The sequence below is a fragment of the Watersipora subatra genome, chromosome 10 (genome assembly GCF_963576615.1).
Source record: "Watersipora subatra chromosome 10, tzWatSuba1.1, whole genome shotgun sequence".
NCBI lineage: Eukaryota > Metazoa > Bryozoa > Gymnolaemata > Cheilostomatida > Watersiporidae > Watersipora > Watersipora subatra.
Window position 1 is genome coordinate 28,158,327 of NC_088717.1, and position 26,469 is coordinate 28,184,795.

At 34.2% G+C, this 26,469-nt stretch overlaps 1 protein-coding gene across 1 annotated transcript in view; it reads left to right on the plus strand.

Moving 5' to 3' along the window:
- The window catches only part of LOC137405628 (ATP-dependent translocase ABCB1-like), a 52,010-nt gene that overhangs the window by 10,949 nt on the left and 14,592 nt on the right, over window positions 1-26,469 (plus strand). The window contains exons 6-14 of the mRNA XM_068091950.1: window positions 4,879-5,050; window positions 11,831-11,944; window positions 18,057-18,167; window positions 18,819-18,944; window positions 19,072-19,284; window positions 20,810-20,980; window positions 21,828-22,043; window positions 23,893-24,054; window positions 24,688-24,876. Of these exons, the coding sequence (XP_067948051.1) occupies window positions 4,879-5,050; window positions 11,831-11,944; window positions 18,057-18,167; window positions 18,819-18,944; window positions 19,072-19,284; window positions 20,810-20,980; window positions 21,828-22,043; window positions 23,893-24,054; window positions 24,688-24,876 (1,474 nt within the window). The remainder of the gene's footprint in view (window positions 1-4,878; window positions 5,051-11,830; window positions 11,945-18,056; window positions 18,168-18,818; window positions 18,945-19,071; window positions 19,285-20,809; window positions 20,981-21,827; window positions 22,044-23,892; window positions 24,055-24,687; window positions 24,877-26,469) is intronic.

A 26,469-nucleotide genomic window follows, 5' to 3' on the forward strand; every position in this document is an offset into this window, starting at 1 on the left:
TAATCTGGTATTATAAGCTGGTGTTATAAGCTGGTGTTATAAGCTGGTGTTATAAGCTGGTGTTATAAGCTGGTGTTATAAGCTGGTGTTATAAGCTGGTGTTATAAGCTGGTGTTATAAGCTGGTGTTATAAGCTGGTGTTATAAGCTGGTGTTATAAGCTGGTGTTATAAGCTGGTGTTATAAGCTGGTGTTATAAGCTGGTGTTATAAGCTGGTGTTATAAGCTGGTGTTATAAGCTGGTGTTATAAGCTGGTGTTATAAGCTGGTGTTATAAGCTGGTGTTATAAGCTGGTGTTATAAGCTGGTGTTATAAGCTGGTGTTATAAGCTGGTGTTATAAGCTGGTGTTATAAGCTGGTGTTATAAGCTGGTGTTATAAGCTGGTGTTATAAGCTGGTGTTATAAGCTGGTGTTATAAGCTGGTGTTATAAGCTGGTGTTATAAGCTTACATTAGTTCTAGGAAAATAAAATAGTACAATTATGAAATCAGAGAGCTCATGCAACTAAAAGTTTTAAACTACATTATGGCAGCTCTGTTAACATGCCATGAATTTTAGACAGAGCAGAATGGTGACCTAACCTTGTCTTTTTTACAGTAATAGTTACTAGTTACTGTATTAATTGTGACTAGTTACTGTACTAATTGTGACTAGTTACTGTACATACCGGTATGTTGCTGCAGTTGCTAGGCAATGATTGGATGTTGCACCTATAATATATCAGAAGGGAAACTCAGTCTCCTCTATTCAAATATGTTGTTAAAAACAATCAAGAGAAATATTAGTTAACTTAAGTTGTGTACTATGACTGAGTCACTAACAAAGTCCTAAACCAATTACAACGACGCTTTTAAAGACTACCAACAACTTCTGCAGTTTTTTCACAGCTAACTATCACAAATTTAATAAATTAGTACTGTAATAAACTTAATTAGTTATTGACTGAAACATTTCTAGTTTTCAGTTTTTCTACCAGCAAACAGCACAAGTCTTTATTCTGAGTGGTAATTAGTTTTAATACGTTTTTAACAGCATATTGAAATAGAGGAAACTCTGAGCTTCATCTTGATGTATAATAGGTGCAACTTCAAAGCATTGCCTAGCAACTATGACAACATATTTACGAATGTTAGTCACAATTTTAGGGTGGTCTGGTTATTCTTCACACCACCGCATGAACCCTTTTGCTTTTTATAAAGCATGAACTCAAGTGGGAGTATGTTATATATAAATATAATCTATAAAGCATGAACTCAAGTGGGAGTATGTTATATATAAAGATAATCTATAAAGCATGAACTCAAGTGGGAGTATGTTATATATAAATATAATCTATAAAGCATGAACTCAAGTGGGAGTATGTTATATATAAATATAATCTATAAAGCATGAACTCAAGTGGGAGTATGTTATATATAAAGATAATCTATAAAGCATGATCTCAAGTGGGAGTATGTTATATATAAATATAATCTATAAAGCATGAACTCAAGTGGGAGTATGTTATATATAAATATAATCTATAAAGCATGAACTCAAGTGGGAGTATGTTATATATAAATATAATCTATAAAGCATGAACTCAAGTAGGAGTATGTTATATATAAATATAATCTATAAAGCATGATCTCAAGTGGGAGTATGTTATATATAAATATAATCGATAAAGCATGATCTCAAGTGGGAGTATGTTATATATAAAGATAATCTATAAAGCATGAACTCAAGTGGGAGTATGTTATATATAAAGATAATCTATAAAGCACAAAAATATAAGATTAATTTTTATAACTATGGAGAGCGTTCTGACAAACCATTTTCAAAATAATCTTTATTGTGGCTGTCTAAAGAAAACATGGTCATGAGAGTACAAGCCCTAATAGAAGTGGACCTAAGTTTATTAACTTGTTAAAGTGAGTTCGGTTTCTTGCCAACCCTATTGAATGTTATGGAATGAATTTACTAAAATCTTGTTTTGCAATGAGCTAAGACCGGAGTCACTCTGGTGTCGCCGTGAGCTCATTCACAGAATATATCATTAATGTTTATGACCAGCCAGAACATCTCTCAATATACTAGACTCGGCGAAGTGTACTCTGGTATCATTGATTTTCAGTTTATCTAGCATTTAGACTTAGGGGTAACTGCGGCAGCCACTATACCTAATGAGGACTGACAAATCTTTATCAGCGTTCAGTTTTGTAAGTCTTTCTGATTGTAAGTAACAGGTCTTAATGGATTTTAAACCGGTAAAAAACAACCAATGACATAAGATCAAAATTAGATAATGCTTGTGATAAGGAAAGGATGATAAATCTAAACAGCACTGTCACCTTGAGCTTCACCATTTAAGAACTCAATTGGAAATAGTGTTAGAGCGATATTCTTGTTTATAGTGTATGAGTATTCAGTTTATTGACAGACACTTTATTAGCTGCGTTCATCTTGACAGTTGAAAACAAAAGTGAGAGCTTTATATGAAAAAGCTATGAGTACCAATAAGCAACAAGCTTTCAAAAAGCACAACGAAAAAGCACAACGAAAAAGCCCAACTGAGAAAGCACAGTCAAAACTATGCAACTGCTATTATAGCAGCAGATATATGATTATCTTCATACATTTCTTAGTCCCAGTTAATGACGGCTTTTACTAATTACAAAACCAAAGGAGGCCATATCCTGTTAAAGGAATATTATATATCAAAGCGCAAAGCGAAAATCCCATGCATGAATCAAGCATGCGTGACAAGCCATTTAAATATTTGAGCAGCTTAATTTAGCAGTTGAAAACATCTGAAGTTTGGCTTGATGTATGACAGCAGAAAAAAGAGTGTTTCATGTATTGTACAGTGGAAGTTGTCGTTGCCATGGAAACATGCAATGCCTGGAACAAGCTAATCTCAATAATAGTGCATAAAATGAGCCTTCAGTAAGTAAAAGGCGTTTTTCTTATTGAATGAATACTGTGGAAAAGTTTTTGGATGTAACAACATTAATAAAAATGCTAGTACATATATGTAATGCTAGAGATAGGAATGGTAGTACATATATGTAATGCTAGAGATAGGAATGCTAGTACATATATGTAATGCTAGAAATAGGAATGCTAGTACATGTATGTAATGTTAGAGGGAATAGCTAAGTGATGGTGTGACAGTAAAATCAATATAAAATTCAAAATTATAACATAAACTATATAACTTGGTTTGATAGGAAAATGAGATATAGCGCCCTACAGAGGAGAGTTCTTCAAATTAACTTAATCACACTAGAATATTGACATAAACATACGACTACATGATAGAATATCATTATAAACATACGACTACATGATAGAATATCATTAGAAACATACGACTACATGATAGAATATCATTATAAACATACGACTACATGATAGAATATCATTATAAACATACGACTACATGATAGAATATCATTATAAACATACGACTACATGATAGAATATCATTATAAAAATACGACTACATGATAGAATATCATTATAAACATACGACTACATGATAGAATATCATTATAAACATACGACTACATGATAGAATATCATTATAAACATACGACTACATGATAGAATATCATTATAAACATACGACTACATGATAGAATATGATTATAAACATACGACTACATGATAGAATATCATTATAAACATACGACTACATGATAGAATATCATTATAAACATACGACTACATGATAGAATATAATTATAAAAATACGACTACATGATAGAATATCATTATAAACATACGACTACATGATAGAATATCATTATAAACATACGACTACATGATAGAATATCATTATAAACATACGACTACATGATAGAATATCATTATAAACATACGACTACATGATAGAATATCATTATAAACATACGACTACATGATAGAATATCATTATAAACATACGACTACATGATAGAATATCATTATAAACATACGACTACATGATAGAATATCATTATAAAAATACGACTACATGATAGAATATCATTATAAACATACGACTACATGATAGAATATCATTATAAACATACGACTACATGATAGAATATCATTATAAACATACGACTACATGATAGAATATCATTATAAACATACGACTACATGATAGAATATCATTAGAAACATACGGCTACATGATAGAATATCATTATAAACATACGACTACATGATAGAATATCATTATAAACATACGACTACATGATAGAATATCATTATAAACATACGACTACATGATAGAATATGATTATAAACATACGACTACATGATAGAATATCATTATAAACATACGACTACATGATAGAATATCATTATAAACATACGACTACATGATAGAATATCATTATAAACATACGACTACATGATAGAATATCATTATAAACATACGACTACATGATAGAATATCATTATAAACATACGACTACATGATAGAATATGATTATAAACATACGACTACATGATAGAATATCATTATAAACATACGACTACATGATAGAATATCATTATAAACAAACACTCTTTTTATAGAGGCTAATGTTTGTTGTTATTTTATGTACAAACATCTTCAAAATTTGTACCATAGACTATTTTTCAAGTTAAAAATCTATTTCTGTAATAAATAATTCTGGTTTTGTGTTTTAACAGCTTTTAAGAAGTTTTAAAACTTGTCTATAAAATATTCATGCTTTTAACTTGCTAATTTATTATTTGTGTAAAAGCTATAGTAATAGTCATATGGTAGATTGCCAATGATAATCATGAAGCTCTTTTCATTTCAAAATATCGGCACGTACATAGACAGTTGAGTTTCACAATAATTCATGATAAACTTTAGTTGCATTTATGCTCTACAGCTACTTCAACAGAATTGTCGATGCCTTGAAAGAGGCTCAATGGAAATCTACATGGAGCGCTATAATGAGTGGAGCTGTACTCTTCCTTGGTTTTAGCGTTGTATCCCTGACTATTTGGTACGGTGCCAAACTGACAAGAGATGACTGCCTCCCACCAGGAGCAATCATTCAAGTATGCTTCAAGTTTTGCTATTATATCAATTCTGTTATTGTAAATTGCACTAGTGAATGCCCGGGTTGCACAAGCAATAAAATGTTTTTGCGCACAGATATTTTTATTCTAATCAACATAATCAACATTTACCATTCTAACTTAAAAAATTTTTTTAAACTTTTTGTTCTGGCCAACAATTCTAGCATAATGCTAGCTGAAATGTTTAGCGTGAAACTATGAAAGATTGACATTCATAATGAGTATGTGCACAAGTTATTCCATAGTATAGCCAGTTGGACAGCCTCGTGTATTGAAAATCCTGTGCCTAGTGAATTTTTCATTCCTAAACTCTGGTTGCTATAGCTGAACACATGTACAGACCAACAAAAACAAACGGATAAGAGACAAACACTGAGATATAACATATATATTTTATAATTGACAGTAAACCGTTTTATATGCGCAATGACTTTGTCTAAGGGTTTTGCATGAAGTAATCAAACAGAAAAATAATAGCATTTTGGTGACGTAATTTCAATGATAATAAATGAATTAAAATTTGCAGCAACAACTATGACAATTGTCAATACAAAAACTTTTGTTGGTGGTTAACTTAATTGAAGTATTGCTACGTTGTTGGGTATGATAGACCAAACATTGAAATGTTGTTGGGTATGATAAACCAAACATTGCCATGTTGTTGGGTGTGATAGACCAAACATTGCCATGTTGTTGGGCATGATAGACCAAACATTGCCATGTTGTTGGGTGTGATATAGACCAAACATTGCTATGTTGTTGGGTGTGATAGACCAAACATTGCTATGTTGCCATGTTGTTGCCATGTTGTTGCCATGTTGTTGCCATGTTGTTGCCATGTTGTTGCCATGTTGTTGGATGTGATAAACTAAACATTGCTATGTTGTTGGGTGTGATAGACCAGACATTGCTATGTTGTTGGGTGTGATAGACCAAATATTGCCATGTTGTTGGGTGTGATAGACCGAAGACTTTGCAAAATTCTGAACCTGCCCTGATCACAAACCATAGTTTACAAACATGCTTGGATAAACATATTTCCAATAATAATTAAGCTTAGACTGTTCACCCTGACAGCGTGAATAGTCTGTCTCTTGACTGACTATTCAAGAGACTGACTCTGGAATAGTCAATCATCCAAGAGACTCTCTTGAATGACAGACTATTCATTGACCCTCAGAAGATGACAATATTCTCATCTCTTCTCTTTGTTCTTCCCACCTTTGGCGCCGAGACTTATTACACTGGCTCATCCAGCATGAGCTGCGCAGAGTGCATTTGTTAGTGAGAAGGGAACATGTTGAATAGGCCTACATTACTTCCAAATATGTACAATTCATTGACAAAACCCCGAGTTAAACACTTTTTACCAAAAATGTTTTGACCACTGTTCATACAATTTCTGTGAATTACAAAAATTCTATCTAATCTAAGAAAGCATTTTCTGTGTTTTTCCTACTAATATTCTCACAGTCAATTGCGAATTACTCGCTTACAAAAGACAACATTAACATTTTCTTTTTATTGCATTGTAAAATAATATTATAAAAGGAGAAGACCATTTATATGGTACACTTTTTGAATCTTGAAAATATTACAAAAATATTAAACAAATACAATATTTTACCACAATAATATAAATTTTTGATCCAGTGTGTTTGCTAAGAAAAGCCATCAGCTAATATGTCACCTATCTCCCTAGTTACCACCAGACAAGCGCCACCATAATCCATATCTCACCAATCTACCACGCTGCCAGATTTTCAGCCAGTTTTATTCTACTGTACATAAACTTCATCCACTTTTTATGCAGTACAGAAAGTTCTATGCACTACTAGCCAAATGTATAGCAAACAAGCTAGTGTCAAACAATCAAATGTATAGCAAACAAGCTAGTATCAAACAATCAAATGTATAGCAAACAAGCTAGTGTCAAACAATCAAATTTTGGTAAAAAAAGCTGATTCCGTAAAAAGTAAAAAAAGTAATCCCTCGATTCCTGCTTATTTTACAACTTTTTATCTTAAAGGGAAACTTTCTGACAACGTTTTCAAATAGTTTGGAGCAAAACTTTAGCCGACCTAAACATTATGTACTGTAAATTAGATTGCATACTTCTATGTAAATTAGATTGCATACTTCTATGTAAATTAGATTGCGTACTTCTATGTAAATTAGATTGCGTACTTCTATGTAAATTAGATTGCGTACTTCTATGTAAATTAGATTGCGTACTTCTATGTAAATTAGATTGCGTACTTCTATGTAAATTAGATTGCGTACTTCTATGTAAATTAGATTGCGTACTTCTATGTAAATTAGATTGCGTACTTCTATGTAAATTAGATTGCGTACTTCTATGTAAAAAATCAAAGACAAACTTTATCAAGAATTTCTAATGGCAAAATAATTAAGTAGGATCAGCCGTCGTTTAGTGGTTAGTGCGCTGGAATATAATCAATCAGGTCAGTGGTTCGAATCTCAGAAGGACCGTTAGAGGCGTTAGGAAGGGCATCTAGCCACAGTTGCTCTTCGACCAAATCCCATGCGCAGATGGTCACAGCTTATTAGTTCCAGGATAAATCTGGTTCAGAATAAAATGCCGTACCCCTAACAACAGAGAGGGAATAAATCTTAACAATGAAAGTAAAAACTTACTTTGGCTTTAAGAAAACACACACTAAATCAGTATCGCAACCGTTGTTGATGGTTCTATGATAACAGCGATACGATAATTAACTTCAGGCAACGGAAGTCATTACACAAACTTGATAGAAGTATACCATATATGGGTGTGTATACCATATATGGGTGTGTATTATAAGTAGCATGATTGAAATAGAGTTTCAAGGTCAAAGTAGTTTTTAGCAACCTTTAGTTAGCCTGCGTTCCCTCACAAGCAGCATGTTTGTTTTAATGACTACCTTGTTAGAAAAGCTATTTTTTAATTTTGTCAATTTATTTGTGGTAAAAACCAGACTATGAGATGAATATCCATGAATGGGCAATTCCTTAGAGAACTTATACTCAGGTTGGGGTAGGAACTTGTCTGTGCGAGTCACCTATCCATAAATTTGTTTATTCATTTGAACAAATGGTCTTACTTTTATTACTAGGTGTATCAAAATGAACCTTTTATATTACCAAAGATTTTTGCTACCATGTTTTAGAGGTCTCCCAGTGTTGGCCTTCATAAATTCTAAAAAGCGTCTAATTCAGCCAATCAACTGTTTATTAGATATTTAATTCAGCCTATCAACCATTTCATTAGTTATTTAATGTTTCTTAAGACAAAAGCTTTCAATTACCTTCAATTATTTAGTGATTTGACTGAATGTCATATAGAGTTTATTACAATTTATGGAAGAGTTCTAACAGTATCTCTGTGCCATCCTGCATTTAAAAATGAACTTACACAACATTTTAGTCAATTACATCAGAAAGTATCGGTATTTTTTTATCATTTGCGATTGTTTTTGATGCTTGAGGTGATCTGAATGCCAAGATATTTTAAGATTAAAATCAACAAACCTTGATTACTGTTAAAACGCTCAGAAAAAATGTGTGCACGGTGACATCACGAGTTGGTGTTATAGTTTATATCAGCTCTTGCGTTCAATGAACAGCATTACGCGTCTCTATTCTGCCGGTCCCTCTGCAGCTATAGATGTTCCTCTGCAACTATAGATGTCCCTCTGCAACTATAGATGTCCTTCTGCAGCTATAGATGTCCCTCTGCAGCTATAGATGTCTCTCTGCAGCTATAGATGTCTCTCTACAACTATAGATGTCCCTCTGCAACTATAGATGTCCCTCTGCAGCTATAGATGTCTCTCTGCAGCTATAGATGTCCCTCTGCAACTATAGATGTCCCTCTGCAACTATAGATGTCCCTCTGCAGCTATAGATGCCCCTCTGCAGCTATAGATGTCCCTCTGCAGCTATAGATGTCCCTCTGCAACTATAGATGTCCCTCTGCAACTATAGATGTCCCTCTGCAGCTATACATGTCCCTCTGCAACTATAGATGTCCCTCTGCAGCTATAGATGTCCCTCTGCAGCTATAGATGTCCCTCTGCAGCTATAGATGTCCCTCTGCAGCTATAGATGTCTCTCTACAACTATAGATGTCCCTCTGCAACTATAGATGTCCCTCTGCAGCTATAGATGTCCCTCTGCAACTATAGATGTCCCTCTGCAGCTATAGATGTCCCTCTGCAACTATAGATGTCCGTCTGCAGCTATAGATGCCCCTCTGCAGCTATAGATGTCCCTCTGCAACTATAGATGTCATAATTGCACTTGCCTTAATCCGAGTGTTTTACCGCGATTAAGTTTTGTTGATTTTAATCTTGAAACATCCAGGCAGTCGGATCACCTCAAACATAAAAAACAATCGCCAATGATAAAACGTACCTGTGCTTTCTGATAGACTCTACTAAAATTTTGTGTAAGGTTATCTTCAACAAGCTTTTTTCCAGAACAAGAAAATTTATTATTAAATTAAATTTATGAAGATAAAAACTCAAAGACTTTCTATCCCAATCAGCTCACTAAGAAGAATAGAGAAGACTGGATAGGCACAGCCAGTCAACACAGCGCCTAGTGTCCCTAAAACTATCATTGGCAATTCTGGATTGTTCAATGAAAGAAGTTCCAGGGCAGAGAGGGATGACATACATGTAGAAGTTGTCTTTTCAATGCCTTCTTCTAAATTGAGTTCTCGCTTGTCGTTCTACGCACAGAATACTTTAGTGTAAAGCCCCTGAGATACAGTCTCTAAATAAAGAGGTTTATATAGTATTGTGTTGTGATGTGTATAAATGAATGTTATTATCTACAAACATTCGGACAAAACCAGTCTAAAATAAGCATTGCAAATAAATATACAAGTCAAGTTGCTATGATGCTAGGCTAGCTAATGGCATAATGACGTATATACAAGTCAAGTTACTATGATGCTAGGCTAGCTAATGGCATAATGACGTATATACAAGTCAAGTTGCTATGATGTTAGGCTAGCTAGTGGCACAATGACGTATATATCAGTCAAGATGCTATGATGCTAGGCTAGCTAGTGGCATAATGATGTATATACATGTCAAGTTGCTATGATGCTAGGCTAGCTAATGGCATAATGGCGTATATACAAGTCAAGTTTCTATGATGTTAGGCTAGCTAGTGGCATAATGATGTATATACAAGTCAAGTTGCTATGATGCTAGGCTAGCTAGTGGCATAATGACGTATATACAAGTCAAGTAGCTATGATGCTAGGCTAGCTAATGGCATAATGACGTATATACAAGTCAAGTTACTATGATGCTAGGCTAGCTAATGGCATAATGACGTATATACAAGTCAAGATGCTATGATGCTAGGCTAGCTAATGGCATAATGACGTATATAAAACATAACAAGTTCAAAAGATGTGTTACGTCACAACATATGTATACTCAGGGTTATGGGGCACTTGTATAGTTTTCAAGATAACCACTCTGCGATACAGAGATAGTTTACAAATCTTGGGAGTTAGAGATGGAATTACAACTTCTCCATGACCCTACTAATTTAATTATTATGCGTGTCAATATGGACAACTAACAGGTTGAGTTCTGTAAATTGTCATAAAAAGTCGCTGCTCATATGAATAGTAGATGGGGAAAAATGGTAAATTCTAGCATAAACAACTGACAGGCCCACACTTTGATGATGACTGTTAGATTCAGTCGATAACCTCCCGACCTGATGTATGCCGAGTGTAGGCCTATGTACTGCCAATATCTGTGTTAGAAATGCCTTATCTGGTGAAATATTCACTGTAGCTCTGCCACAAATTCTTAATATACAGTTTTCAGTTATGCAGTTATTGCGCATTCAATCAGGAGATGATATAGCTATGCTACAGTGGGAGGTGGTATAGCTATTCTACTGTGGGAGGTGGTATAGCTATTCTACTGTGGGAGGTGGTATATCTAAGCTACCGTAAGAGATGATATAGCTATGCTACAGTGGGAGGTGGTATAGCTATGCTACTGTGGGAGGTGGTATATCTAAGCTGCCGTAAGAGATGATATAGCTATGCTACAGTGGGAGGTGGTATAGCTATGCTACCGTAAGAGATGATATAGCTATACTACAATGGGAGGTGGTATAGCTATACTACAGTGGGAGGTGGTATAGCTATGCTACAGTGGGAGGTGGTATAGCTATTCTACTGTGGGAGGTGGTATATCTAAGCTACCGTAAGAGATGATATAGCTATGCTACAGTGGGAGGTGGTATAGCTATGCTACCATAGGAGATAATATAGCTATACTACAGTGGGAGGTGGTATAGCTATGCTACCATAGAAGATAATATAGCTATACAACAGTGGGAGGTAGTATATCTAAGCTAACGTAGCAATTTATATAGCTATGCTACAGTAGAAAGTGATATAACTATGCTACATTAGGAGATGATATAGCTATACTCCATTGGGGTGTGATATAGCTTTGCTACAGTGGGGTGTGATATAGCTTTGCGACAGTGGGGTGTGATATAGCTATGCTACAGTGCGGTGGTGAAACTACTTTACAAGAAGTGGTGAGGTTAGAAGGTCCCTACCGTAAGACTATACTATTTGTGAAGGCATGGTGAGATATGCCAAAAACTGGATGTTTTTTAAATCTTAACCTCATCTAGTTTATGCTGCTGAATAGCAGGCTACAAGGCTTATCCTTTCTAAAATTGTTCTGGTATTATTAAACTTTTTAGGTTTTCTTTGGAGTAATGGTTGGATGTATGTATTTGGCAAACGCCGTGCCTCTTCTGGAGAACTTTGCAAATGCCCGAGCAGCAGCCTCTACTCTTTTTAAGATGATCGATACTGTAAGTCACACTCTCTCATTAAAGTCAGTAAGTCAGGTTTATAACTTGCTGCCAGGGTAAGTATGTAGAAAGATTTATAGCCTGCTGCCAGGGTAAGTATGTAGAAAGTTTTATAACCTGCTGCCAGGGTAAGTATGTAGAAAGATTTATAGCCTGCTGCCAGGGTAAGTATGTAGAAAGATTTATAACCTGCTGCCAGGGTAGATATGTAGAAAAATTTATAACCTGCTGCCAGGGTAAGTATGTAGAAAGGTTTATAACCTGCTTCCAGAGTAAGTATGTAGAAAGATTTATAACCTGCTTCCAGGGTAAGTATGTAGAAAGTTTACAAACTGCTGCAAGAGTGTGTCTGTAAAAAGGTCGATAATCTGCTGTCTGAATATGTCTGTAGAATTATTTCTGTAAAACCTGGTTCTCAAATCAAATGCGAGACCCTGGTGATAATCTCACACAGCAAAACACTTGCAGCACTAGGCTCGGCAACTAATGTTCAGGTAAAGCTGCGTTGCTGGTGATTGCGAAAAAATGGCCGGTAGTCATGCCATCTCGAAAGTGCTGGTCTTCATCTATACGGTGCATTTTGAGAAGGCGTTGCCCGTGGCTCTTTGCAAAAGATCAACAGTGATGAACTCTTGCATTGACTGCCGTCAACTACCCGCAGTACTCTGCGTGTTGGTTCACATTTCACTGCTGATACTCCTGCAGTGCTGTCGCCTGTACTTGCGGCGTATATGTACTATTTTACTTATCCCACGACCAAACACGAGCGAAGCGATTGGTTGAAGATTTATAATAAATGCACGTGGGCACACAACTCCCGAAAATAATTCATTAACGGCCGTCGCAAACCCTTGTACTTAAATCTCATCAAAAAATTTAACCATTTTTGTGTAGAGTTGTTTAAATATAATAACGATACAAAACACATATAAACCTTTTTAAATATGTTACCAAGTCTTTGAAAGGATACCGCAAAACCCTAAAACTAACCCATCTGATCGGATTATACATAAATAGACAGATTAATTTGGCCTTGAATCAAAATAAAAAATTTACAAGCCTTACTTTTATTAAAATGGAGACCGGAAATTGAAACGCCGAGCGACAGATAATAGAACGATTAAATCGTGCGCATTTCACGAAAAAATAACGTGCGCATTTCACCAGTCTATAGCATTGTCGAATTGCCAAAGGTTTCTGTAATTAACGTAGGAGTACTGAAATCGTTTCATTTTTGCCGATGTGAAAGTAACTGACATTTTAGACAATTTTGAGTACTTTTGTATTCTAACTGATGTCCATCGCAGTGTAAGCAAAGGAAATGACGATGATACTTTATTTCTAACGATTCTTATGAAATTATTGCGATAATTAATTATAAGTTTGGATGACTACAGAACAATGACTATGTAGTACAGATTTCCTAAAAATCTATATAATTATCACAACTTCGTGATATTGTTAGCTATGACCTTTTGAAATGTAAACAAAATTGTGCATTGGATTTATATTATTCCTATACTAATAATATTGGTTATTTTAATAATATCAGTGCATTTTACTTCTAATATTGGCCAATATTGCCTTTCTCCTTTTGCAGGGAAAGAGATATAAACATATAATTTTTTCCTTTCATTATTGCTATTTGTTGTATATAATAACACCCACGCCCAGTACATTACAGCTACCATTGCAGTTATCCTATTGCACTGCAGTGCCATTTGACTGCTAATATTGCATTTTTCAACCATCAGTACCCTTTCTTTTTTTCCAATATCACTTTGGTCATGGACTGTATGACAGTGGAATTTCTAGTTTATTTTATGATCAATGTGAGTGCCCACCGCCTAGTTTTTGTAAGGAAAAATCTGCTTTGCAAAATATTTGATCTTGGAATCTACAGTTCTACACCTGTAGAGCTTACCCATTAGACTACAGCATTCAACTGAGCATACTAATCAATAATGGTGAAGATATTCATTACAGGCTTTTACAGCAGTCAAAATAATCATAATGAAGATGCATCACACATAACGATTAGTAGATGATCTCACTAGGTGAATGCCCGGAGTTTCATAGGTGTTAAAACAGCTTATGAACATGCAGTTGCAGGTAGTGTATTGTAAAGGTCATGTAGTAGGTAAGGTAATGTATTGTAATGGTAATGTAGTAGGTAACGTAATGTATTGTAAAGGTAATGTAGTAGGTAAGGTAATGTATTGTAAAGGTAATGTAGTAGGTAAAGTAATGTATTGCAAAGGTAATGTAGTAGGTAACGTAATGTATTGTAATGGTAATGTAGTAGGTAAGGTAATGTATTGTAATGGTAATGTAGTAGGTAAGGTAATGTATTGTAAAGGTAATGTAGTAGGTAAGGTAATGTATTGTAAAGGTAATGTAGTAGGTAACGTAATGTATTGTAATGGTAATGTAGTAGGTAAGGTAATGTATTGTAATGGTAATGTAGTAGGTAAGGTAATGTATTGTAAAGGTAATGTAGTAGGTAAGGTAATGTATTGTAAAGGTAATGTAGTAGGTAACGTAATTTATTGTAAAGGTAATGTAGTAGGTAAGGTAACGTATTGTAAAGGTAATGTAGTAGGTAAAGTAATGTATTGTAAAGGTAATGTAGTAGGTAACGTAATGTATTGTAATGGTAATGTAGTAGGTAAGGTAACGTATTGTAATGGTAATGTAGTAGGTAAGGTAATGTATTGTAATGGTAATGTAGTAGGTAAGGTAATGTATTGTAAAGGTAATGTAGTAGGTAAGGTAATGTATTGTAAAGGTAATGTAGTAGGTAACGTAATTTATTGTAAAGGTAATGTAGTAGGTAAGGTAACGTATTGTAAAGGTAATGTAGTAGGTAAAGTAATGTATTGTAAAGGTAATGTAGTAGGTAAAGTAATGTATTGTAAAGGTAATGTAGTAGGTAAAGTAATGTATTGTAATGGTAATGTAGTAGGTAAAGTAATGTATTGTAATGGTAATGTAGTAGGTAAAGTAATGTATTGTAAAGGTAATGTAGTAGGTAAAGTAATGTATTGTAATGGTAATGTAGTAGGTAAGGTAATGTATTGTAAAGGTAATGTAGTAGGTAAGGTAATGTATTGTAAAGGTAATGTAGTAGGTAAAGTAATGTATTGTAAAGGTAATGTAGTAGGTAAAGTAATGTATTGTAATGGTAATGTAGTAGGTAAAGTAATGTATTGTAAAGGTAATGTAGTAGGTAAAGTAATGTATTGTAATGGTAATGTAGTAGGTAAGGTAATGTATTGTAAAGGTAATGTAGTAGGTAAGGAAATGTATTGTAAAGGTAATGTAGTAGGTAAGGTAATTTATTGTAAAGGTAATGTAGTAGGTAAGGTAACGTATTGTAAAGGTAATGTAGTAGGTAAAGTAATGTATTGTAAAGGTAATGTAGTAGGTAAAGTAATGTATTGTAATGGTAATGTAGTAGGTAAAGTAATGTATTGTAAAGGTAATGTAGTAGGTAAAGTAATGTATTGTAATGGTAATGTAGTAGGTAAAGTAATGTATTGTAAAGGTAATGTAGTAGGTAAGGTAATGTATTGTAAAGGTAATGTAGTAGGTAAAGTAATGTATTGTAATGGTAATGTAGTAGGTAAAGTAATGTATTGTAAAGGTAATGTAGTAGGTAAAGTAATGTATTGTAAAGGTAATGTAGTAGGTAAAGTAATGTATTGTAATGGTAATGTAGTAGGTAAAGTAATGTATTGTAATGGTAATGTAGTAGGTAAGGTAATGTATTGTAAAGGTAATGTAGTAGGTAAGGTAATGTATTGCAAAGGTAATGTAGTAGGTAAAGTAATGTATTGTAAAGGTAATGTAGTAGGTAAAGTAATGTATTGTAAAGGTAATGTAGTAGGTAAAGTAATGTATTGTAATGGTAATGTAGTAGGTAAAGTAATGTATTGTAATGGTAATGTAGTAGGTAAGGTAATGTATTGTAAAGGTAATGTAGTAGGTAAAGTAATGTATTGTAAAGGTAATGTAGTAGGTAAGGTAATGTATTGTAATGGTAATGTAGTAGGTAAGGTAATGTATTGTAAAGGTAATGTAGTAGGTAAAGTAATGTATTGTAAAGGTAATGTAGTAGGTAAAGTAATGTATTGCAAAGGTAATGTAGTAGGTAAAGTAATGTATTGTAAAGGTAATGTAGTAGGTAAGGTAATGTATTGTAATGGTAATGTAGTAGGTAAAGTAATGTATTGTAAAGGTAATGTAGTAGGTAAAGTAATGTATTGTAATGGTAATGTAGTAGGTAAGGTAATGTATTGTAAAGGTAATGTAGTAGGTAAGGTAATGTATTGCAAAGGTAATGTAGTAGGTAAAGTAATGTATTGCAAAGGTAATGTAGTAGGTAAAGTAATGTATTGTAATGGTAATGTAGTAGGTAAGGTAATGTATTGTAAAGGTAATGTAGTAGGTAAGGTAATGTATTGCAAAGGTAATGTAGTAGGTAAGGTAATGTATTGCAAAGGTAATGTAGTAGGTAAGGTAATGTATTGCAAAGGTAATGTAGTAGGTAAAGTAATGTATTGTAAAGGTAATGTAGTAGGTAAAGTAATGTATTGTAATGGTAATGTAGTAGGTAAGGTAATGTATTGTAAAGGTAATGTAGTAGGTAAGGTAATGTATTGCAAAGGTAATGTAGTAGGTAAAGTAATGTATTGCAAAGGTAATGTAGTAGGTAAAGTAATGTATTGTAATGGTAATGTAGTAGGTAAGGTAATGTATTGTAAAGGTAATGTAGTAGGTAAGGTAATGTATTGCAAAGGTAATGTAGTAGGTAAGGTAATGTATTGCAAAGGTAATGTAGTAGGTAAGGTAATGTATTGCAAAGGTAATGTAGTAGGTAAAGTAATGTATTGTAAAGGTAATGTAGTAGGTAAAGTAATGTATTGTAATGGTAATGTAGTAGATAAAGTAAAGTAATGTATTGTAATGGTAATGTAGTAGGTAAGGTAATGTATTGTAAAGGTAATGTAGTAGGTAAGGTAATGTATTGCAAAGGTAATGTAGTAGGTAAGGTAATGTAGGTAATGTATTGTTTATAACCTGTTTTTTTACTCGTACAACGCAGGGCATTCAGCTAGTCATTGCATAAACTAAAGTAATGTTATAATTGGAGAAGGTTGTAGGGTAGAAAAAGTGAAGTATCTGCATGTGTTAGTAAGAAGAGCTTAAGTCTTGAGTCCTAAGTCATTAAGCCTTAAGTCATTAAGTCTTAAATCATTAAAGGTTGACTTGCAACAAAATTCACATTACAGTTATTTGGTATCAAAAGATTCACCATGTTTTACGCTGTTGTGTTGTAAGTGCCAAATATGTGGAAATGTGATTACAAGCTCTTAAAAGCTCAAAAACGAAAAGCCGCCGTAGATTGGAATCTCTTTATTTCGATGACGTGACCACAAAATTTGTTTATTGTCTTGTCACGTATGTTCCCACGTGAATTCAAAGGCCAATGCAAAGCTCAATATAAAACTTATCGTAGTACGAGTTTGTGACAAACACTTCGGGTTTCACCGAAGACCCCGTATATACATGTAGATGCTCGCTACTTTACAGTTTTGTTTCGGCATTATTCAATCATCAAGTCGTAATCTGATCATGTGACCCAATACTTCGCAAATAATTTTTGCAGCACTTTTTGATTATCACAGGTGACCATCAGGCTCGTCATGATTATCAGACAATGATATGTACTCCTTCGAGCTAAGGTTAAAAAGTTTAACGATTTTTTACGGTAAGTTATAAGATATCAGTGCTAAAAGTGACAGCATCACAATGACAATAAAACAGACGCGTAAGAACAATAGACATAGTGTTATTGAATGCGTGAAGTATATTTGTAAAAATATTCAACACAACAGAGTAAGACATGATGAATCTTTTCATATCAAATAACGGTAATGTGGATTTTGTTGCGAGTCAACCTTTAAGTCTTAAGTCATTGTGGTGGTAAGTTCATAGGAACTCTAGCATAACTTGAATTATCAAATCTCTTGTTATTAGAATCTGTATAGTTACATGAAAAATAAATTGTAGTGTTTGGATAAAAACTTATAAAACTTATATATTGTAGAAAGTTGAAATTGACAGTTCATCAGAAGAAGGTTTGAAGCCAGAGACAATACAAGGAGAGATTGAATTCCAAGATGTTAGTTTCTCGTATCCATTGAGAAAAGAAGTAAAGGTAAGTTTTCTCACTGCAGTACACCATTTAGAACTGTCAGTTTACAATTACAGCGTAGGCTGTAATATGAACCCTGAAGTCTAATGGGAGAACGTTAAAAATTGGAAAACTTAAACATGTTGTAAGGATGATTAGAGCCTTTCGGCTGATCATGGTTGACCAACTACCAGCTGATTTTAGTTGCCAGTGATCCTCGGCATTGACTATTGATTGTGCCAGGACTCTAAAAACTCCTGAACTGACCTTCATCTTCTTGCCCATACCGTTTTAACAATCTTTAAAAAAATCAATTTTAATAAATAAAAAGTTGCTCTTGATAGATTTTCTTAAATGCTTCTGGAATAAGTTTTAAAAACATTTTAATAGAGATTATGGTGGCTTAATAAATATATTACAAGACCCAATAGAATTACGCCAGCAGAAAACCTATGAGAATCCTGCTAGTAGACATTCTAGCAGTCTGTTTGTCTAATAGGATTTATATTATATCTTATCAACAATAGCATAAAATCTAATGATCAGGCACACAGATCAATTCTTGAAATTTTTTATCATTTAGTCAGGCTCCTACATTTCACCTATTGAATATTGAAAACAACTATAAGCAGAAAACTTGTACCATTATTATTTCTGTCTTTTTTTAAAATGCAGGTGCTGAATGGTCTGACCTTGTCAGTAAAGAAGGAGGAGAAAGTGGCGCTGGTGGGCGAGAGTGGATGTGGTAAAAGTACAGCCGTCAAACTTGTGCAGAGATTCTATGACTGTGACGATGGATCGGTCGTTATATCACAGCTTTAATATCGAATTCTGAGTCTCTATCTCTATATCGTACATTGAAACCAAATGAAACCTTGAATTTGTAACTTCTTTTAAAGTTCTAGCCAGTTGAACTGATTCTTTCTAGGTGCTTATTGATGGTCAGGATCTCAAGTCATACAACCTCCACTGCCTTCGTAATTACATGGGAATTGTTAGTCAGGAACCAGTGCTATTCGCTACAACTATTGGAGACAACATTAGACTGGGTGCCAAGTGGAAAGATGAAGTAACGCAAGAAAGAATAGAACAAGCGGCTAAGCAAGCAAATTGTTATGATTTTATCTGCCAACTTCCTCAGGTTCGTCGTTTATTTTGCTCTGGTCTTATTCTCCTCTGCCATAGACATATAGTTATCACTTTGTCTGTGTATGCTTGCCAAGTAACATGACAGATAACTATAACACTCTATGGCAATATTAGATATGACAATTTTGAAGACTCAGCTATATCAAGTTCTTAACGTTGTGACAGAAATTTGGTTTGAGTTTTTCACTATGATTATGTAAGATTGATTTAGATAGCCTGCTGATGAAGTGGAATCATGAATCAAGAATAATAAATTAGTTAGGACTTTAAGACTGTGCTTTGTCATACAGTGATTGCTATCATAGCTGTAAAGTAGGCCAATTTAAGTTTTTAGAGCCTACAAACTACAAGCAATAATTGAACACAAATTGGTTTGAAGGAAGACAAAAAATATAAATGGTCATCATTTTGATTATGCTCATCGGACGAATTGCTAAAAATTGACTAACAGTGAGCATTCGCCAGTTTCATAAGCAAACTATAGCTACATTACGGATAAAGCATTAACTTGAACGACCATAAATTAAAATGAAATCGAAAGATTTGAAAATTCTTTTGAATTCCGAACTCATATCTTTCAATTGTAATAATATTTAAAATATACAATTAATCTTTGAGATATAAACTGCAAAATATAAAATTTATATAATTAATATAATGAATATAATTAATATGTCATTCAACAGACTAAATTTGGTACTTTCACTGATTGGACATATTTGCATACCATTAGAGTTCGAATAAAGTTGAGTAAATCTAGCAGATGATAGCAAACTGCTGACTACAATATTCTCACAAACCATCTACCGTAAAAACCCTACTTGAATGCCACCTTTATTTGAATGCCACCTCTAATAAAACAAAACTATAGAAGCAGGGTTAAAAAATACAGTGAGCATTACCCTTTAACTGAACGACACCTCTAATAGACCGCTACTTTGTCATTCACTATGTTTGATTTTTACAAACCCATACTAGAAAGTTATCAGTAGAAAATCGTCAACAAAATAATACTAATAAATACTCAGTTACATCACTAACAATAACCTAATTCTACATGTTAAAAAAATTAAAAATTTTAGGATAATTTGAGAGTTTCTGAGTGAGACTATCACATATTCAAATCATGTCTACGAACAGTTTCATAAAACGGTAATCAAAACATTTTAAGCATTTCTGTTGTTCTGATATAACAACTTATTATAACAAGTATTCCTGCTCATAAAGTTTGACTAAAGGTTTTCGGGATACTTGATGCTATTAACATACATGCAAATAGTTTAAAAAGCTAAAAAAAAATCTTGTTTTGGATAATACATGAAAGCATATGTTATTGTGATTTCTTTTAGTTTTACAAAAAAATTCACCAATCTCACACAATTTAACTAGCTGCTCGTCTTTATTCGCTGAAGTTGCTATGAACCGGCTGAGTAGCTAATATTATCAATGATATATGAATACAGGTTGCTGCAACTATTAATCTCCCATTGTTGATATCAAGATTATTTACTTTGTAGGGATTTGACACTCCGGTTGGAGACAGGGGAGTACAACTGAGTGGAGGACAGAAACAAAGGATTGCTATTGCTAGAGCCTTAGTCCGAGATCCTGCTATTCTCTTACTAGACGAGGCTACCTCCGCCCTTGATACTCAAAGTGAATCAGTGGTTCAAGAAGCTTTAGATAAGGTTGTTTTTTTAGAACAAATATGATCTTATTTTAAGAAAAAGTGGAGACAAATTTTTCGTTGAAATATCGTTATTTTATTTTGATGTTTTGTCCTACAAGCCAATGTGAGTAAAGATTTATCTCTAATATGTAGTATGCAGTTATATTACATGTAAAAGTGATGAAGAACACAAGCAGGCTGAACAGAATTTTAGGCTCTAACAAGTGAAGGTAGTCAACCCAGTTTAGGGCACAGATAGTCCTAATTTAATACATCAACTTTGGTAGGTCTGTAGGGTGAGCATCCTATCTTAGAACAACCTTAATGTTCAGTGTTTATGGGAGTTAATCTGAGTGTTCAGTGTTCATTATAGTTGACCTGAGTGTTCGAAAGCCGGTAATAATTTGACTATTTCATGTTTATTACAGCTGCCTTCTGTGCTTATCGTTTATTGTTGTGTATCTTGTAGAAATTGACAGGAGGTCAGCAAAAAATTTAAAGAGCTACATTTGTTTACTTGTTTTTTGTGTTTATTCTTTTGCCTTTTCCACCCTTTGACTTTTTTCCATTTATTCTTTTACGTTGTTCGTTCTTTCTCTCTGCGGTTTTTAACTCCCTTTTCCCGTCCATTTGTTATATTTTCTTTTTGTGGTTTTCGTTTTAATACTTTCTTTCTCAACTTTTTTTATATACACGTATTAATTTTCTCATCCTTTTTATGTTGATGATAAGCTCAAAAAGATTTCCTAGTTTTTACTATAACACTTATGTTAACAAATGCTAAGCAGCTTTATCAGGTATCAAATTGTAATAAATGTATATTGTTGTCATGAACAGTTCTCAATACTTAAATAACTATTTTGTAGGCTGGTAGAGGGAGAACAACTCTAGTCATTGCTCACAGACTTTCAACAGTTAAATTGGCGGATAAAATCTATGTATTTCAAAATGGAGCTGTTCATGAAATGGGCACGCATGACTCCCTGATGTCTCTCAAAGGAGTCTACTACTCTCTGGTAATGAGACAACTCCGAGAAGATGAAAAAGAAGAAAAAACACACAAAAACAACCAACAAAATGGTGTAAGCTATTGTTTCTAAGAGCTTTTTATAAACACATGTGAATAGGGGGTTTTCTTGATGAAGACATGTGATTGGTGCTTTTGTAAGCTAAAAATATATGCTTAGGGATTTTATAAGATGAAGATGCTTTATAGCTAGTAGTATCATTAATTTTATTTTATAAATAAACATTCGCTTCATAGCTCATTAGGAACTTTAGAGTTGAGTAATAATTTACAAATTGAAATGAAACTTGTAAGTAAATAAGGAAACAGCAATGCCAAATATACCATGTAAGGTATGCAAAGAGCATATCGTCTCAGCACTTCAATGTCTCGCTAAAACTGGGAGATGCCCTCCATGTAATTAAAATCTAGCAACTAAACATTACATTCTGATATTCTGACACAGAAGAAGTAATTCTAGGAATGCTGTGAGGTGCATATAACTAACTTAACTATGATTTTTACTTTTTTCATTAGGCATGAAGTCATCTTCCAAAAGGCTTCAAGTGTTTTCATATAATTGCTGTTACCAAATTGAGCTCATCTTCATAACTATGTTTACCGACCTTCTCTTCTTTAATGATCTCTTATGGTCATCTATGTATTGTGATAGAAAAAAATAATTGCCAATACATTTCATAAAACATAAATGTAATTTGCAAACTTGAAGAATTTTAATCCCACGACCAAACGAACGGAGTGAAGTGTGGGAGTTTTTGTGATAAATGCATGTGCACACAACTTACGAAAATTATTCATCAACAATGAGACGAACCCTCGTCAGGAAATTTCATCAACAAATTTAAGCATCGTTATGTAAAGTCGTTAAATTATAATAACAATACAAAACACATTTAAACTTATTTAAATACGTTACCAAGTCTTTGTAAACCGTCGGTATTATTTTAAAACTTACCCATTTGATCGGATTATACACAAATAGACAGATGAATTTTAACGAAAATCGCCGCAAAACACTTGAAAAGCTTGATTTAATAAAAGTTAAGACCGAAAATTAAAACGCCGAGGGACAGATAATAGAACGATGAAGTTTTGCGCATTTCACGAAAAAAAAACGTGCACCTTTCACCAGTCTATAGCATTGTCGAATTGCCGACGGTTTTGGCAATTAACATAGGAGTACAGAAATCGTTTCATTTTTGCCGATTTCATTTTTTCATTTTCATTTGCCGACACATTTGAATACTTTCCCATTCTAACTGATGTCCAACGCAGTATAAGTAAAGCAAATGACGATGATATTTTTTAACATTTCTTATGAGATTATTACAATAATTAATTATAAGTTTGGATGACTACAGAACAATGACTACGTAGTACAGACTTTCTAAAAATCTAACGCAGTGTAAGTAAAGGCAAGACGATGATATTTTTTCTAACGGTTCTAATGAGATTATTGCAATAATTAATTATAAGTTTGGATGACTACAGGACAATGATTACGTACAGATTTTCTAAAAATCTATATAAATATCACAACTTCGTGATATTGTTAGCTATGCCGTTTTGAAATGTAAACAAAATTGTGCATTGGTTGTTTATTATTGCTATATAAATAATATTGGTTATTCTAATAATATCAGTGCATTTTACTTATAATATTGGCCAATATTGCATTTTTTTTTGCAGAAGGAGATATATAAACATATAATCTTTTCCTTTCATTATTGCTATTTGTTGTATATAATAACACCCAGTACATTACAGCTACCATTGCAGTTGTCCTATTTGACTGCTAATATTGCATTTCTCAACCATCAGTACCCTTTCTTTTTTCTAGTATCACTTTGGTCGTGGGCTGTATGACAGTGGAATTTCTAGCAATATTTATGCTTGTTTTGCAGTTTGAAGCAGAGAGTCATCTAAAGAGTAAAGAGGAGCAAAGCCCATCAGACTATAAAATTTCTGTTCCAACAGCCAGTTCACCTAAGACTACATCTCCTGATGGCATCCACAAGCTTTCCCAACACCGTCATGACAGCATTTACAGTACAAAACAAACTCTGGTTGGTTATAAATATATAGAGACATACACGCTTTCCTCATTACTCCGGGCAATCACTAGATAACCATGTGCAAGCTTTTTACGATTCAAAGTTAGAATTGAAATCCGTTTAATGCTTAGAGTTTCCCTTACTTCCATATAAGTCACGATGTCTTTGAGTTGCTCTATCAAATTTGGCCTTATATCATTAGCTAGCCTAGCATCATAGCAATTTGACTTGTATATACGTAATTATGTCATTAGCTAGCCTAGCATCATAGTAACTTGACTTGTATGTATGTCATTATGCCATTAGCTAGCCTAGCTTCATAGCTACTTGACTTGTATATACATCATTATGCCATTAGCTAGCCTAGCATCATAGCAACATGACTTGTATATGCGTCATTATGCCACTAGCTAGCCTAGCATCATAGCAACTTGACTTGTATATACGTTATTATGCCACTAGCTAGCCTAGCATCATAGCAACTTGACTTGTATATTTATTTGCAATGCTTATTTTAGACTGGTTTTGTCCGAATGTTTGTAGATAATAACGTTCATTTATACACATCACAACACAATACTATATAAACCTCTTTATTTAGAGACTGCATCTCAGGGGCTTTACACTAAAGTATTCTGTGCGTAGAACGACAAGCGAGAACTCAGTTTAGAAGAAGGCATTGAAAAGACAACTTCTGTGTCATCCCTCTCTGCCCTGGAACTTCTTACAATGAACATTCCAGAATTGCCAATGATAGTTATAGGAACACTAGGCGCTGTGTTGACTGGCTGTGCCTATCCAGTCTTCTCTATTCTTCTCAGTGAGCTGATTGGGGTAGGAAATTTTAGAGTTATTATCTCTACTAACTCTTGTACCGGGTGCTTCAAATCCTCAAAATACTAACCATTGACTACACGCTGAGGAAAAATGTATTTCATAAGTTGGTTAAAAAAATTACAAATTTCTAGTTTTAAACAAAATTTGACTTTTGATAGACAACTAGGGCAATAAAAAGTAACTAACAGCTTTTAAACCTACACTTGATTTGGGTAGCTTAAACTCCTTATTAGTTGCATAAATTCCGATATCAGTACAGAGTAACATACTACCTGCTGTTAGTGTAGAGCAAGGATGGTACAGAGTAACATACTACCTGCTGTTAGTGTAGAACAAGGGTGGTGCAGAGTAACATACTACCTACTGTTAGTGTAGAACAAGGGTAGTACAGAGAAACATACTACCTGCTGTTAATGTAGAGCAAGGGTGGTACAGAGTAACATACTACCTGTTGTTAATGTAGAGCAAGGGTGGTGCAGAGTAACATACTACCTACTGTTAGTGTAGAGCAAGGGTGGTACAGAGTAACATACTACCTGCTGTTAATGTAGAGCAAGGGTGGTACAGAGTAACATACTACCTGTTGTTAATGTAGAGCAAGGGTGGTGCAGAGTAACATACTACCTGCTGTTAATGTAGAGCAAGGGTGGTACAGAGTAACATACTACCTACTGTTAGTGTAGAGCAAGGGTGGTACAGAGTAACATACTACCTGCTGTTAATGTAGAGCAAGGGTGGTACAGAGTAACATACTACCTGTTGTTAATGTAGAGCAAGGGTGGTGCAGAGTAACATACTACCTGCTGTTAATGTAGAGCAAGGGTGGTACAGAGTAACATACTACCTACTGTTAGTGTAGAGCAAGGGTGGTACAGAGTAACATACTACCTGCTGTTAATGTAGAGCAAGGGTGGTGCAGAGTAACATACTACCTGCTGTTAATGTAGAGCAAGGGTGGTACAGAGTAACATACTACCTGTTGTTAATGTAGAGCAAGGGTGGTGCAGAGTAACATACTACCTGCTGTTAATGTAGAGCAAGGGTGGTACAGAGTAACATACTACCTACTGTTAATGTAGAGCAAGGGTAGTACAGAGTAACATACTACCTGTTGTTAATGTAGAGCAAGGGTGGTGCAGAGTAACATACTACCTGCTGTTAATGTAGAGCAAGGGTGGTACAGAGTAACATACTACCTGCTGTTAATGTAGAGCAAGGGTGGTGCAGAGTAACATACTACCTGCTGTTAATGTAGAGCAAGGGTGGTACAGAGTAACATACTACCTGTTGTTAATGTAGAGCAAGGGTGGTGCAGAGTAACATACTACCTGCTGTTAATGTAGAGCAAGGGTGGTACAGAGTAACATACTACCTACTGTTAATGTAGAGCAAGGGTAGTACAGAGTAACATACTACCTGTTGTTAATGTAGAGCAAGGGTGGTGCAGAGTAACATACTACCTGCTGTTAATGTAGAGCAAGGGTGGTGCAGAGTAACATACTACCTGTTGTTAATGTAGAGCAAGGGTGGTGCAGAGTAACATACTACCTGTTGTCAATGTAGAGCAAGGGTGGTACAGAGTAACATACT